Consider the following 16,871-nt stretch of genomic DNA (forward strand, 5'->3'; position numbering starts at 1 on the left):
ACCAATCCAGTCTGCACGCCATTTATTGCTAGGCCTTATTAGATGCTCCATCCTCTTCTGGTGAACAGGTGCGAGCTTTCCAGTATAATTGCCAAGCAGATATTTATGCTTAACCATCCTCCTCATCAGATAGCATCTAATTTCTTCACACATTGTGAGGATAGGCTTGCTTCTATAGTTGACAATCTTTGCATTGAACACCTCACACATGTTATTTGTGAGGTTGTCCACCTTTGGTCCGTGTGAGAAATATGCCTTCACCCAAGTAGCTGGATCAAATTTAGATAGGTATTCCCATGCCCCCTGATTAATGCCTTTGAGCCTCTCCTTCTGTTCTTTGAATTCGGGTATGGTAGTGCACTTTGCATATTTCCAAGCCACCTCCCAAATATACAAATCCTTAAACCGGTTGATAAAGTTTTTCCAAATGTGCATCACACAGTTTCGGTGATGGGCATTTGGCATAACTTCTTTCAATGCAGGCAGCAATTCCTAACACAATACACGAACAAATCTTCACTAATCAGAACCAGTAATGAGTAATAAGTTGCATTATTAATCATACCCTAATGAGTGCCTAACTCTCCAACTGAAGCAGAACTCAACATTGCTAATCAGAGCCAATAATTAATAATCAGTTGCAATATTAACCACACCCTATAAGTGAACAAATCATGAAAGGAATCAGAACTAAACATTATGAATCAGAAACTAGTAATCACTACTCAGTTGCATTATTAACCACACCCTATCAGTGAACAAATCATGAAAGGAAGCAGAACTAAACATTATTAATCAGAAAGCAGTTTTCACTTCCAGTTGCATTATTGCACACACCCTATCAGTGAATAAATCATAAAAGCAAGCAGAAGTAAACATTATTAATCAGAAACCAGTAATAACTAATTAGTTGCATTATTAACCAACTAAGTAAAGAGTTATGAATGTTACCTTCTGTTGGTCGGACATAAAATTTCATCCGTGAGTCTGCACATCACCCAAATCCTCCTGAAGAAGAGTCAGAAACCACTTCCAAGACTCTTTTGTTTCAGACCTTGCAACTCCATAAGCAACAATATAGAATTGATTATTCGCGTCTTGGGCCACTGCTGTTAGGAGTTGTCCACCATAGTATGTCTTCAGAAAACAACCATCAAGGTGGATCAAAGGCCTACATCCACTCTTGAAACCCTGCTTGCATGTCTCTAACCCTATATAAAGCTTATCAAATACAGGAGGGGATTGAGGAATAGGTGTTACACAGAGTTCTGCCCTGGACCCAGGGTTGCTTCTCAGAATCTCAAACAAATAATCCCTAGCATTATTATACTGCTCCCTTTCATTGCCCATTATCTTTTCCCTCGCCTCTTTAACTGCTCTATAGACCATTTTTGGATGTGCAGTGAGTGAGAATTCCTCTCTCAGAAAGTCAACGGCCTCATTTGTTCTCATATGGGGCTGTGTACTCATTCTCTTCTCCACCTTCTTACTAATCCAATGTTGACCAGCCGCGTTACTACCCAGGTCCCAAGCACACGTGTGCTCGTTTTTGTAAGTCTTCACCTGATAGCATTGCAATGACTTGTTGTATGACAAATGAACTAACCACGGGCACTCATCATCCATGCATCCCACCCTAACTCTCTCCTTGTCATTCTTAATCCACCTAAGCTCTCTACCCTCTGCAATGAATGAGTCTTTCACAACTTCCTTAAATCTGTCTATGGTTGCAAACCTAGTCCGTAATTCAAATCGTCCCTCTCTAAAAGCATATTCATCATCAAACTCAGGAAATATTTGCTTGCTGGATTCATCATCTGATGATATAGGAGTGTGTAAATCCTCAGAATAGTAGTCATATATGGGATCATCATCATCATCTTGGAACCCACTCACATAAAACCTCACAGTTGGATCTATGTTGGGCTGTGCATCTCTGTTGGGCTCTTCGTTAGGGCCTGGCCCAACATCACTTCTGGGCTGTTACTCATTGGGCCCAGTCCTGGCCTGCTTCTCATTGGGCCCAGTCCTGGCCTGCTTCTCATTGGACCCAGTCCTACCCTGCTGCCTTCTCTTCACCTCAGATGCACCCATTCCACTGTTTTGTCCCTTCTTTACCCAACTTCTCTTGTTCCTTTTCACACCTGTCTTCTTTGCAGCTGGCTTCTTTCCAGATGCCTTACTTGGAGACACAAATTTTTCCTTTCTCTTACTAATCCTCTTGCCTCCTCTGTCAGCAGCACTATCATCACTATCACTTTCAAATCCGGGTGGTGGAGGTTTGTAGGGCTCATCCTCCGTACTCTCATACCCATCATCCGAAGATGAACTCTGAACCTCTTCTAACACAGGACTCTTACCTTTGTTTCCACCATCCTCCACAATCTCATGCTCATGAACATGGTGGTCAAAGTACAGGTAAAACTCATTCGTCTTTGCATTCTTCATTTTGTTCTCACGCATGGCATTAATACCTGCATCTCCCATCAAAATATGCAGTCCCGACTCAACATCAGCACTCATTGGATCATACCAATAAACTGCATTGTACGATTGGTACCCCAAGCCTTTGAATAGTGTGATCAAGTCCCCAAAATTCACAAAATCTATGTCCATTTCGGAAAACTTCTCTACCTTCCCATTTTGATAAACAAGGGTTCCATTACTCGTTCTAACAAAACTACCTCTATGGTGGAACCACAAACACATCAACCATCTTCAAAAACAAAAACACAAAAATCAATGATCAAATAAGCGTACACTCAAACAGCAATGTCCGTAAACAAAATACGAAAACAGAAATCAACCAAGAAGTTCTTTTTGCCCTAACATTCAATCACTCTCACGGAAACCACGCACATACTTTTTTAACCACTACTATCACCATGCACAGACAATCCTTTCACAAAACAGTTTATACTTCCATAACCATTGAACCTGAAAATCGACTCACTAAGCAGCGCAATGGATTCTTACCTCCGGTGATGAAGACGGCAAATCAGACAACACTGAATGGTTCTCCCTCCTCGACAACAAATGCGCACTGGAAACTTCTCAGTCTGGGTAGTGATTTTGGAGGGAGAAACAGAGTCTTGCGTTTGATTGTTGGTCTTCTTAGGGCTTAATGTTATTCTCTCTCAACTGTGTGGGTGTTATGGACATTGTACATAAGTAAAGGAGTAATAGTGTATATAAGGGGCAGCGATGTAAACAACGTCGTTCTAGGCTCCAGGGACTTATTTGTCCACTTTTCAAATGCTCCATCTCCCTAACGTGCCACGTTGGCAGCTGTCATGCCAGGTAAGCAGAAGGGGAGCCACGTCAGACTTTTCCGTTGGGTCTGACGGTGGCTTTTTGACGCAGGGACTGATTCGTCCTATTTTTAAGGAGGTCAGGGATTTAAATGTATTTTTCAAAGGTCAGGGACTTATTTGTCCTTTTCTCTTCGTTTTAAAAGAGAGATGACCGACTCTGATCTTTGTCCAAAATACAATTTGAAAAAATACTGATCATTGTCTTAGATTCTGTCCGAAGGCTTTACAAATTTGGGAGAGCCTTAGATTTAATTGTTTTTCTTGAAAACTAGTTTGGATTTTTGTAGTTGGGTGATAAAGAAATAAAAGAATAAACAAGACAATAATTGAAATTGAATAGAAAAATTGTAATTGAAATAATTATAAAAAAGATAGGTTGAAATTGAATACAAAGAGAATCATTCTACTCTCTATCCAATTTTTTGACGCAATAAGAAAGGGACTCATCAACCTAACTTGCCAACGTTATAGTTTGATAATTGAATCGAAGGGACTCCGCAACCTTCTATTCAATTCTCCGATGCAATAAGAGATGGACTCCTCAACCTCAATTGTCTACATCATGGTTTTATCACGAAACCTAAAAAGAGGTTTTCAAACCCTTAAATCATTCTATATTGCGACTATCCTAGTTTATGAGGTATTTATAACCTCTTATTAAGTTAAAATATAGAAAACCCTAAGTCTACAAACATAAAGCCCAGTTTAGTAATTAAATAAGTAAAATCAAAATACATCAAAAGAAAACATTCTAAAAATGTAAACTAATATCTTCTAAACACTTGAATTCTTCATATCACGAACATTTGAAGCACGTATCATTCTCCTCCTCTTCAAAAAAGATTCGTCATCGAATCTTGTAAGTAGAAAAATAGTATATGAAAATGACAATAATTACAAGAAAGATAATTTGGGAGAGCCTTAGATTTAATTATTTTTCTTGGGAACTAGTTTGGATTTTCGTAGTTGGGTGATAAAGAAATAAAAGGATAAACAAGATAAGAATTGAAATTGAAATTGAATAGAAAAGATAAATTGTAATTGAAATAAAAACAAAAAGGATAGGTTGAAATTGAGTACAAAGAGAATCACTCTACTTCCTACCCAATTTCTTGACGCAAGAAGAAAGGGACTCATCAACCTAACTTGTCAACACCATAGTTTGAGAATTGAATCGAAGGGACCTCAATCTTCTACTAAATTCTCCGATGCAACAAGAGAGGAGCTTCTCAACCTCAATTGTCTACATCATGGTTTCCTCACGAAACCAAAAAAAGGGTTTTTAAACCTCTAAATCATTTTGTATTGCGACTATCCTAATTTACGAGGTATTTATAATCTCTTATTACATTAAAATATAGAAAATCCTAAACCCAAAAAAATAAGGCCAAATCTAGTAATTAAATAAGCAAAATCAAAATACATCAAATGAAAACATTCTAAAAATATAAAATAATATCTTCTAAATAACACTTGAATTCTTCATATCACACAAATTTGAAGCACGTATCATTAGGCCTTCAAATTGTCTAAGGATCATGAATTATTTTTTTAGTACTGCTACACATACAAGTCTTTTTGGCATACAAATCATACAACTTAACCCAAATCCAACAAAATCTACTTTCATAACGCGCGCGTAAAAATCACGTTCCTTTTTATATCTCGCGTTCTTCCTCCTCTTCCTTCTTCTTCTCCTTCTTCTTTGCGTTTTTCTCCTTTTTCTTCGTGTGTTTCATCTTCATCGTCGTTTTTTTATTACTATTGTTGTTGCTGCATTTTTTTTCCTCCTCCTCTTTCTATTGATTTTGCAATATTATGTATTTTTTTTATTTTTCCTCCCGAAAAAAATTATGAGAATATGAAATAAGAAGAAGAAGAAGCAACAGAAGATGAGGAGGAGGACGAGAAAAAGTTTTGAATTATGCAGAACTTATCAGCATACATACACCGAAAATTCTTAAACAATACATTCAAATATCTTCGTGTTACACCCAAATTTGCTACAAATACAGAAAAATGTTCCTTCTAATGCTGCATTTTATCTTCTTCTTTTTTCCTTATTTCTTTCTTTTTTTTAGTTGAATGAATGTAAGTTCATCCTCTTCCAAGTAATTTTGCATCATTATATGTTTCTTCTTCTTCTTTGTTTGATTTTTTTGTTTTTATTCTTGTTATTTTATTCTTATTAAGAGAGTAAAACAAGAAGAAACTTGAGAAGGAAAAACAAAAAAGAAAATATGAATAAGAAAAAAAAAGAAGAAAAAGATGGTGATGATGAAAAAATAAAAGAAGCAGCAGAAGATGAGGAGGAGGAAAATGAAGAGTTTTGAATTATGTAGAACTTATCAACACACATACACCAAAAATTCTTAAACAATACACTCAAATATCTTCGTGTTACACCCAAATATCTTCGTGTTACGCCTAAATTTGCTGCAAATACAAAAAAAATATTTCCTCTAATGCTACGTTTTTTTCTTCTTCTTTTTTTCCTTATTTTTTTCTTTCTTTTAGTTGAATTAATATAAGTTCATCATTTTTCAAGTAATTTTGTACCATTATTTATTTCTTCTTCTTCTTTGTTTGATTTTTTTGTTTTTATTCTTGTTAAGAGAATAAAACAAGAAGAAATTTGAGAAGATAAAATAAGAAAAAAATGATGAATAAGAAAAAAAACAAGAAAATGATGATGATTATGAAAAAAAAGAAGAAGAAGTATCAGAAGATGAGGAGGAAGAAGAAAAATTATTTTGAATTATGCAGAATTTATTAGCACACATACACCGAAAATTCTTAAACAATACACTCAAATATCTTCGTATTACACCTAAATTTGCTGCAAATATAAAAAAAATGTTTTCTCTAATGCAGAACTTTTACATTACATTCAATTCAAACCATCAACGATGAACAACAATTTTCACAAACAAAAACAATAATCAATTTCATTCTTGAACTTGAATTATTCATTATCTTCAATAACGAGATAACTAATGATGAAGGAGAAGGAGGAAAAGGAAGGAGGAAAAGAAATTCCAATAAAAAAAAGAAGGAAAAAAGAAAGAGATGGTGTTGGCGACGACGATAACGAAAGAAAAAAATAACGAAGAAGAAGAATGTACAGTAATGATACGAAAAAAACGTGCGTGCGTGAATATAAATAATTTGTATAAAAAAATAATTTGTATATAAAGAATAATACTTATTTTTTACTGTTGGATTTTGGTTGGTTTGGAAGCACCAAAATAATTATGTTTTCAATTCTAATAACCCTTGAAACAAGAAAAATGTAATTTATCTTGTACGTACGTAACTCAACTCAGTGATTTTCTTCTACTTCAAATCGGTCAAAAGAATTTGATTCCCTCTTCTCTTTTGAGTGTATAACAACCCTCCTTTAAATATGACAAAAGTAAATTACGATGCAAGCTTGAGAATTGAGGACCATCTTTGGAGGGTGTAAATCTCTAATTTGAAAAAAATTGGACATTATTAGGCCATTTGGGCTCTATTAGTTGTGATTGCATTTTTAGAGGTGAGCTTTTTAGGATTTTTTTATTTTTATAAATTAAATAAATATAATAATTACTCCTCCCTTAAAATATTTATAAAGGAGATAAGACTTATGCATGCGACACGTATTTATCTTGTTTACACCGTAAACGAGATATATGTATTTTTTTAAATAAAATTTGAAAATAATAAAAAATATTAATAATATCAATAATTCAAACTTTTGTCATGCAATTAGTACATAAAAAAGTTAGTAGAAGAGATTAAAATGGATATGTTTGATTAATTTTAGTCCATTTTAAATGATAGGGATTAACATGTTTATTTGAAAACTATTAAACTGCCCACTATTAACACGGTTACTTCTTTTCTAACTATCCACGGTTTAAAATTTTAAAATATAATTTAAATACACGTGATTTATTTAATGACCTAAGTAATACATATCATTACTCTATTGGTATATAATATAAATTTTTTTTTACTTAAATTATATTTTAAATTTTTATGTACTCATATGCAACAAATAAAATTTATATGTACTCCCGTATAACAAACGAAAAAAAATAAGTGAATACGGAAGAAATAAATATATTAATAATGTATAGTTAAAAATAAAAAATCCGAGCTTTTTACTATTTAGTGCGGTCTTTTATTAGTTTAAAAATATAATGGTAAGAATGTCATCTGTAAAATGGTTGGTTTAAAAATTTTTCTTTTAGACCAGTAAGTATTGGTTTGGATTAGTTTTTTTAACGAAAAAAGTTTTTTTTTTAAATAAAATATTTTTATTTAATTTAAAATCTATTTAACTAAGAGCCAATTTTGATTTTTTTAAAAAAATTATTTATTTTTTATTTTAAAAAAAAAAATTTTTAACGGACAAAAATTATTTTATATTTAAATATTTTTTAAAGAGAATTTTAAATATTAAAAACATCTTCTACTTTTATTTTTTTTTAAAATAAGGTATTGTTAGCTTTAGAAAAAATAAATAATTTGTTTTTCTTAATAAAAATACTTTTTTTCAAAAGATGTATTTAAATAGGTTTTAAATTAAATAAAAGTATTTTTTTCACTCAATAAAGCTAATTCAAATTAGTATTAAGTGTTTGTTTTGGCGCTATTATTTTAATAAATTTTTTTTAATAAAAAATATCTTTTTTATTTTTTAGCATGGCAAAGTTTTAGTAGTAAAAGTAAAAGTATTAGAAAAATTTAAAAAAAATATTTTTTTGAAAAGCTGTAATTTACATTTTTTTTTAAAAATTATTTTTCATATAATAAATAAACAAAAAAGTATTTTTATATCGTTATACCGAAATATAATTAATAGATAAAAAGATATTTTTGCATGAGATGCCAAATATAAAATTAATTTTACTTTTTTATAAGATCTTTTAAAAAAAGATAACTCAAAAAAAGATCTTTTATTAAAAATTCACCTAAACAAGTCCTTAATCTTAAAAAAAAGTACTTTTATTAAAAAAATAAATTATTTTTCTTAAACTAACAATACTTTATTTTTAAAAAACAAAAATAAAAATATTTTTAATATTTATAAATTCTTTTTAAAAATCTATCTAAAACTCTAAATATAAAATAATTTTTATTTGTTAAAAAATATTTTTTAAATAATAAAAAATATAAATACTTTTTTTTTAAAAGCCAATCTAAATTATCCTAAAAAACATTCTTGGTGTTCAGAGAATATAAATACTTGTTCATGAAAATTAGAGATACTTTCAAGAAATTGCATTGCAAATGAAATGCATATTCTACGCATTGCAATGCAAATGCCACTGTAAATCTTATTGACAAACCAAACTGCTTGGAATTGTATTTCTCAAATGGAGTGACTTTATTCTTAAAATGAATTAGGCATAATTATCTAATTAAAAAATCTCATTCTCCTTAATTTTCTTTCCTGTTATTCAGAAAAAATCAAAAAAGAAAAAAAAAAATCTTGTTATCAATATATCCGAGACACAGAAAAGAAAAGGAAAAATGCAATCAAGAAAAAAGATTGTGTAAACTGTAAAGTAGTGGAAAAGATTAGTAAACGATGACTTATTGACTTCATCCCAATCTAAATGCGTAGTTTTAGCATGCAATTTTAGTAATCACTGATCAGTAATCAGGGATCAACAGTCACCTTCCCACTATTTCCATTTCTCAGTTGCCAGCTCCCTTTCACAAGCGTCTTTTTGAGCGCCATGAAATAAAATTGAAACATTTCTCCACCACCACCACCTCCACGACGATTAACCTCCCTGCTAATTCTCAATACATTTATTTTCTTAGGTTTACAACACACTCTCATTCTCTCTCTCTCTCTCTTTCTCTGTTTTTCTTTTTCAAGCTTCGTCATTTTCCCAGGTTTCCACATGTCCCTCCGTTCGCAAACCCCCAAAACCGTTCCCGTCTCACTGCGAGGGGCTTCGGCTGCTCACACCAACCAAAATGAAACTACCATCCCCAGCCTCGTGTCCGAGTTGCGAGCCACCTTCCTCACTCGTGATTTTGACCGAGTCGAACGCGCCTTGCTTGAGAGGGAATCACGCCTCGTCGCCGCGATTCAAGAGAAGGATCAGGAAATTGCGTCCCTAAAAGTGAAAGACAGTATCCACAGCTTGGATAAGTTGAACCTCGAATCACAGCTCAAGGAGTTCAGAAATGGAGGATCAAAGGTCCTCGTTGAGGTTAAGAAGGAGGAGAATGTTGATTCTGATACGAGCGGTGCTGGAAAGTGCATGCATTGTTTGGAGATGGAGAACGAATTGGAAAAAGAAAAGGGTGTGAGTGAGGCTCTTAGGGATAGGAACATGCAGTTGGAATTTGAAAAGTCTGAGCTCTTGGAAGAGAAGAAGAAATGGGATGATCAGAGATGTGTTGTTGACGATCTTAAGAAAAGGAACATCGAATTGGAAGCTGAAAAGTGTGGGTTATTGGAGGAGAAGAAGAAATGGGATGATGCTAAGGGTGGGATTGATGGGTTGAGGGAGGAGGAGAGACATGGTGCCGATGAGGCATCGGTTGAGTATTGGAAGAGGAAGTTCGTTGAATTGAGTGAGAGGGTTTCGAGGTTGGAGAGAGAGACTGCAGAGGATGAGGATGATGATGATGATGATGATGATGATGATGATGGAGGTGATGATGATGATGGAGGTGGTGGTGGTGGCGGCGATGATGGTGATAGGAGCAACATTGAAGAGAATAAAACGGATGTTGAGAAAGATGTTGTGGAAAGGAACGAAAATGTTGGTCTTTCTTCAAGGGATTCGGCTACACTAATCATACCAAGCAAAAATGGTGCTGGTGTTACTGCTGCTTCAGGTAATTGGATATATAATCTTGATTTTAATTGGAAATTAACTGAATTGGTAGAACTGGATGGAGTGCATGTAATTTGCAAAGCTTTGTGGATAGTGTATGGTATAATTTATAGGAAGAATCTATTTGTATATCTTTTTTTTTTCCTTGAAAAAAATGGTGGAAAATTTTACTAAAGGAAGTTGAGAACCTTGTGGGGTATAAAATCTGAGGATCAAAATTGAGTGTTCATATAGCGATACTAATTTTTTGTGTGAGGTTTAGGTCATGACTCTGATTTGTTTTGTAAAAAGTAAAACAATGGCGTTTTTGGTGATTGATTTTGTCAATATGAAACATAGAACTATATCAATTGGTGATTGTATTTTCTTTTGTATTTTGGGAATTTCATGTTGAGATAGTTCAAAGAAGGGAAAGTAAAAGTAAAGGGAAGGTTTAGATATTAAGGAAGGAGAGTTTAGTTAATTATTTGCATCATGGTTCTTTTGATATTAGATGAGAATCAAAGTTTGCATTTTTGTTTTGGAGGTAAGCTTATGCTGGTGTCTTCAGTTGGGTTAGACCTTTGTAACCATTTTTGTTGTATACTGCTTTTTCTGTTAGGCATGTTATTGAGTGCATGATATCCACATTTGCTTGAATCAGATATGGCATTACCTTCTATTCCATGGCATTAACATTTGCATTCAGTTTAAATCTTTTTGGAAGTTCATTTACTGTGATTATGATGAAATTACAAGTTCCAATATTTTCTGGTTGGCCACTTAGATTTTGTGAATTTTGTTTAACGCAGAGTTTTTGTCGGTGATCAATGTAGCATTAATCTCATTAGTAGATCAATCCATTTTGTGTTAGAACTGGTATCACATAGGGATAATGAATTAAGCCATAACCGAATTGAGCAGAGGATATGAAACATGCAACTGGTTTCTGTTTTATTTGAGTCATGTTGCCTTAAGTACTTTCGTTATGTTAAAGAAATGCCTATTCTCATATGCATGTCTAACTATGGTGGAAAGTGGAACTAAATGTGCTCAATTACCAAATTAACTAGATGCTGGATCTTCATGAATTCTGTAATAATAAATTAACAATTTGGCTTCAGAGTATTTCTTTTCATTTTCATAGCTTGCATATTCTGTTGGCAAATGTAATATCATGGCACTCTAACATATATCACTTTGTTTCCAGCAAAGGGAAGTTTGGGGACGGCAGGTTTCATCTACATAGACAGTGATGAAGATGAGTGCAATTCACAGCGAACATTGCAGAGGAAAGACACTAAGCCGAAGGTTATGGCGGATAATGAGATTCCGAGTTCTTCAGGTGCTGTCAAGCGAAAGCAGCGTCCAAGTGCTTCTATAAGTGATGTCGGTAGGAACAACGACGTCTTGGATGGCTCAGATTGTGATACTGCCAGTAACAGTTGCAGTTCTTCTGGTTCATTATATGATATGGATCAGCTTCCTTTGAGTTCACTTACAAGTAAAAAGAGAATGAGAACTGAGCCAGACACTCTTTTGGTTCGAACTCTTCACCAAAGTAAGTGACAAGCGTGTGCATAAGAAATATATGTAGGAAATATTGAATGTCTTGAATACATTCGCTTTTGCTGGGCATTTCGTGTTTTGTCTATATCAAAATGTAATGAAACGACCCCTTTGAAAAGAAAATGTCCAAAAGTACTTAATTTTGTTTCAATTTTAATAGCCTTCCCCTAGTCTCTTAGATCAATTCTTCTGGGAAAGCAAGAACTATATTTTCCACTATATGAGTATATGTTGCTTAAGATGTAGTCATGTAGATTATTTTATTTTTTGTTACATGAAGATCTATATTTTCTTCATAGGATTTCGATATAGTTATTGATCATATGCTTTATTATTTAGTGTCTTTCTCTTTCTTAAACATGGACGAGTATTTATCACTTCACTTCACAAGCTATCTTGTTGAAGATCTTATACTAAAGTATCTAGTCATAGATGTAAAAACAACTTAAAAAACCACCTCCTTGATGTTCTAGTCTGTTTCTGATGTGATAGCTAAAAGCTTACATTTATAATGATCTCATACTAGTTTGCAAGTGCTTTTCATTGAGAACCCATGTTTTCTTGCCCCATTGTGAACTGAGTTCATAATTCATTTATGCGTTTTATACTAACAAATTTATATCCTTATGTGATATTTTTAAGTTATTTAACGTTAACGTTAAAAAGTTAACCGCAAAAATATCATTAAAATATTTTCAAATGGTACAGAATAAGCAAAAAATATAAATTCTTTATAAGCAAATTGTTAGTGTATTTGATTCGAAATTTTGTAAGAGTGGTTATATAATTAATTAATTATTTAGAAAGCACATACAAAAACCAGAACTAAAATTTGATCTTTATATTTTTTTTATCATTTTTAAAAATGTTTTTGACCATTCACAAAAAATTGCAAAAAAATATTTACTTAATATAAAATTACCAAAGTATAAAGATAAAAATATTTTTTTTATCATAGTTACGAAAAAATAAAAAATCACATCAAAATTCAACTTCTAGAGTTTTATTTGAGAATATAACTTAACGATTTAATATTTTTCTTGATTTTTAAATTATTTTAAGATTATTTGGAGAGTTATTTTTTGTCTCCAATTTGATAATTGGTGACATTTTTGTGGTTTACTCTCATTTTTTTTATTGAACCAAATCACACCAAACCGAACCGGACCAAACCGCCAATACAAATGAAATGAATATCCTATCCCATGACCGATCCCCCTGCATAAACCCAAGCAGTAACACACACAAACCTGGTGATTTTCAATCTGCTGAACAGTGTTCGCTCTCTCAATCATTGAGTCAAGAGTATTTGTGCATGAAAACAGCTTTACATTGAACCACAACTACGGAGTTATATTTAGCTTGCAAAATTTCGAACTACTTAATGATAAATTTCAATGCTTTTCATTGATAGGAGGGGGATATTCTAATTACCATCCTTTCCAACTACATGGTAGACCTTGACTTGTTTGTGCCGGGTGAGTTATTTGCTCCAATCATTCTGATTCCTCTTTGTTTTTTCCTTGCCCTTCGTTTTCCCAGTTCGCTTTGTTTGCCGTTGATTATTACTCACGCTTCCTTGTCTCTGTCTTTATTATTGTTTTTGGTTTTAATTTCTATGCCCTCAAACTGTTTGATGAAATGCCACATTTATGCTTCCAAATAACGATGGGTCTGGTGAGTGATAGAATGCACTCATGTTTTCCCTTCCTTTTGATGCCTTGCGAATATCTAGCTCAGTGATGTTGATTGTTCTTCTAGAATTAACTAATTTTATTTATTCATTTATTTTTAAAAAGAAAAAAGTTGTAAGAATATTGTAGTTTGGTATGCTTGAGACCTATGTATATATAGCACCAAATTGTGTAGTAGAGTAACAGAAATTGTTAATTTTTGTTAACATCAGGAGAAGCATTATTAAGAACTTGGAAAAAGAGGTGGTAATGCTTTAGAGCAGTTAGTTTGTTCCGATGGGGTGGAGATCAAGATCCTACACTGGCCTCTTTCTGTCAGTAGTAAGGGTTGCGAAGTCACATTCGGTGCCAGTCTCTCAAAAGTGGGTATTATTCTGACTTTTTTTATGGATAATTGTTTATATATTTGTGTTTTGGTGAAATATTGGTTGAATGTCACATATGTGTTGCTCTTTTGGTCTTTCCAGGTCCAAAGTATTTTATTATTCAGCTCCGGGTGTTTTAAAAGGTTGTTTTAGTAATGGCTATGTGATGAATTTTCAAGGTTAGATTCACAATCTCCCACTGATAAAATTCTTAATTCCCGTTCACTTCGACTGGATGGCAGTAGTTAATTACTATATGTAGCAATTTGTATATTCATGATTAAATTTTTGAAAGAATGTAGAAGTTCTGGCTTACAATTTTTAAATTTATATTTGGAGGATCACTAACTAAATGCTTCTTTATTTTCTTCAGTTTTAGAATTTTGTGATTAAGAACATATCTCATTGATTTCCATGGAAGATTTGCATTATTTTGCTATATATTGTGCATCTTTTAAGGTTTTATCTTTTGGTAGAAAGTCGATAAATTGCAGACTAAATTCAGGTCTTGTGCAAACATAACAAATAAAAAGGGACTGCCCTAAAACATTGATTTTCTTTTCTTTACTTCACTGAAATTGGTTAGAAGGCTCAATTTGATCTCGAACTTGTTTAAATGACCTACTAAGTCACTAGCAAATGTTGAAGAGCTTCTTAATTCTTGACTATAAGTTATTATTGAAAGTTCCAATAATAGCTTATAGTAACTATGTAAGAGTGACAGAGAGATAATAGATAATACTGTATGCATTTATATACTATTTTCTTTGGCAACGTGTCTACCATATTTAATGATAGAAATCCCAAATAATTTGTAAGCAGGATTAAACTTGATCCCTTGCGTAGGAATTTGTTTTCCTCCTCAGACCATGATATTAACATGTCCCAAAATAAAAGATGACAAAGCATGAATATCCATATATATATATATATTCCTTTTGTGTTATGGAAAACAAAGACAAATAATTCCTCAAGAGGGGTCCTCCTTGGACCTTGATACTGGTTCTGGTTGTACTATGATTAGATGAGATTTTATGAAAAATGAAATGAGTTTCTTTTTTTATCCATGATTATTTATTTATTTATTATTCTTTTTTGTTGTGTTACATTGATAAATCTATTCATTACTTTGTTCTGTTTAACTAATTATCTGTATTTCCAGCAATTAGAACATATGCTCGAGGTGGACACAAAGGTTATGATCTCTTTAGCAGCAGAAAACCAGGGAGTGCAGATTTCAGGAAAGCCTGGGCGAAGGAGATGGATGAAGATAACACTCTATGGACAGGAAGCGAAGATGAAACTGATGAAGAAAAGGACTCAAAGAGTCATCTTGATAAAGAGATTAGGAAGGCAAGACAGCAAGCTAAAGAACATGCAGATCTGATCGATGCCGATGACAGTGATGAGTTAAGAAGTGTTTGGTCTGACACCGATGAAGAGAAGACGCTGTGGACTGGTGATGAAATGGACAGTGATGATGACATTCCTACAGAAGCTTATCCAAATGAAAAAAGTGATAAGTACATAGATAAATTGTTTGAGTTTGATGAAATGCCGAAATATAGAACCATCTCAGAGATGTTGAAAGCCGAACAAGAACCGGAGGAGTTGTCACCAGGAAAGCAAGCTCGGAAGATTGCTGTTGAGAATGCTCTCAAGAAACTAAAGAAAGGTCCAGATGGGAGGTACACCAATGTATGGGAAGCAATGAGTGACTTGGACATTCTTATTGGAGCATTTGAGAATGTTGTTTCAGGTCCAGAGTATGCAGAGCTTCGACAAGGAGGGCGTAAACAATTGAATATGCAGTTTTTCAAGGACATACAAGCACGTATGAGAGATCCAAATTACAAATTCTCACCTGAGTTGAAATTGAGACCAAAGAGTAAACTGGTCCCGAGAAAAAAATGGCAAAAAGCACAGGCTAGAAGGAGAAAAGCACAAAAGAGGTAAAAGCCAATGGGCTTACATTCTAGTTTACCTTTGTACTACTTATGCTACTTTTTTAAGGTAGTGTTTGTTTCCAGAGAGTGGGATTGGGACTTAGTATTGTTTTTGGTGACCCAAGACTAGAACTAAAATTTTAGTCCTAGAACACAAAATTCTCTTTAGTACCTCCAAAAAATGGGAACGCAGGGGGTTGAAATTTTTGGAAATGGAGATAGAAACTTTAATAACATTTCCTCTCAAAAATACTCTTATTTAACTTTTCAAATTCCAAATCTACTTTTTAATCTCCATTTATGTTAAACTAAATATAATATGGAGACAAAACTCAGTTCAGTACATTTTACATCAAACACAGTGCAAAGACTTAATTTAGTCTCTGTTTTTGAGTCTCAGTTTCCCTTCCAAACGTAGCCTAATAGATTAGAATACAAGAACAACAAAGGCTTATCCTATTAGGGTTGTTTCTGAGTTGGGGTTTTACAGGAAAAAGGGAAGGAAAGAAAAGGCTTATAGTGTTAAACTTTAAATTTTTTACATTACAATCCCCTTCTTTTCCTACTCTTCCCATCCCTCCAAAATGCCAGCTCGCAAACATAACTTAGGCAGGGTCGGCTACATAATTAAATGCATAGTTTAGTCAATTTATAGTTAAACCTTTTTTATATTGGATGAGAATGATGTATTCCAATGTATTAGATATTTCACTATTTAATCCATGCGTGAATATTCTTAGTGTATATATATACAGTGATGCAGAATTCTAGTAGTCATATTTAGTATGTATTATGTGTTTATTTGATTAGTCTTGAAGTCATGTCTCTCTTAGTTTTTAGCTCTTTGGAGTATATAATTTTATGGTTTCCAATGCTATGAAATTGAAATTCTAACCTATAGTACCGATGCTAGGAAAAGTATGCAGTCAAAACTGAAACAAATGTTAGTAGTGTGCCTAGTCTAGACTATAGCAAATGTCTAGGATAATAATTGATGTATTCTACTATACTAAGGATTTTTATTAATAGCAGCTTATAAATAAATTATTTTGTGTTTGAATATTTAGTTATAGAAGTACTTATTTTAAAGTTGTAGCGTTTGGATAAATAACTAAAAAAATACAATTTTTTTATACAAGAAAATAGATATTAA

General features: G+C 33.0%; 2 protein-coding genes across 4 annotated transcripts; both read left to right on the top strand.

Annotated features, from left to right (window-relative positions):
* Positions 1–8,879: 8,879 nt before the first annotated feature.
* On the top strand, positions 8,880–12,011 carry LOC112720160 (uncharacterized). The gene is made up of 2 exons (XM_025770999.3): positions 8,880–10,166; positions 11,355–12,011. Exons 1-2 carry the CDS (start codon positions 9,218–9,220, stop codon positions 11,711–11,713), a joined length of 1,308 nt encoding a protein of 435 aa, XP_025626784.1. The 5' UTR covers positions 8,880–9,217; the 3' UTR covers positions 11,714–12,011.
* Positions 12,012–12,924: 913 nt separating this feature from the next.
* Positions 12,925–16,547, top strand: LOC112720161 (uncharacterized). 3 transcript variants are annotated; one of them, XM_025771000.2, is made up of 4 exons: positions 12,925–13,191; positions 13,620–13,769; positions 13,875–13,951; positions 14,935–16,547. In XM_025771000.2, the coding sequence occupies exons 2-4, from the start codon at positions 13,684–13,686 to the stop codon at positions 15,726–15,728; spliced, it is 957 nt and encodes a 318-aa protein (XP_025626785.1). In that variant the 5' UTR covers positions 12,925–13,191; positions 13,620–13,683; the 3' UTR covers positions 15,729–16,547. The 3 variants fall into 3 exon arrangements, with proteins under 3 accessions (XP_025626785.1, XP_025626788.1, XP_072062535.1); XM_025771003.2 differs by having other exon boundaries at positions 12,949–13,191; positions 14,942–16,547; XM_072206434.1 differs by lacking the exon at positions 13,875–13,951 and having other exon boundaries at positions 12,964–13,191.
* Positions 16,548–16,871: the final 324 nt, after the last annotated feature.

The sequence above is a fragment of the Arachis hypogaea genome, chromosome 11 (assembly GCF_003086295.3).
Source record: "Arachis hypogaea cultivar Tifrunner chromosome 11, arahy.Tifrunner.gnm2.J5K5, whole genome shotgun sequence".
Taxonomy (NCBI): domain Eukaryota; kingdom Viridiplantae; phylum Streptophyta; class Magnoliopsida; order Fabales; family Fabaceae; genus Arachis; species Arachis hypogaea.

What these genes read in the sequence shown, in the direction of transcription:
- LOC112720160 (XM_025770999.3), top strand. Translation starts at nt 9,218, where the DNA reads ATGTCCCTCCGTTCGCAAACCCCCAAAACCGTTCCCGTCTCACTGCGA. An exon ending in TGGTGTTACTGCTGCTTCAG is followed by an intron (nt 10,167 to 11,354) that starts GTAATTGGATAT and finishes CTTTGTTTCCAG; the next exon opens with CAAAGGGAAGTTTGGGGACG.
- LOC112720161 (XM_025771000.2), top strand. Translation starts at nt 13,684, where the DNA reads ATGGGGTGGAGATCAAGATCCTACACTGGCCTCTTTCTGTCAGTAGTA. An exon ending in TCGGTGCCAGTCTCTCAAAA is followed by an intron (nt 13,770 to 13,874) that starts GTGGGTATTATT and finishes TGGTCTTTCCAG; the next exon opens with GTCCAAAGTATTTTATTATT. An exon ending in CTATGTGATGAATTTTCAAG is followed by an intron (nt 13,952 to 14,934) that starts GTTAGATTCACA and finishes CTGTATTTCCAG; the next exon opens with CAATTAGAACATATGCTCGA.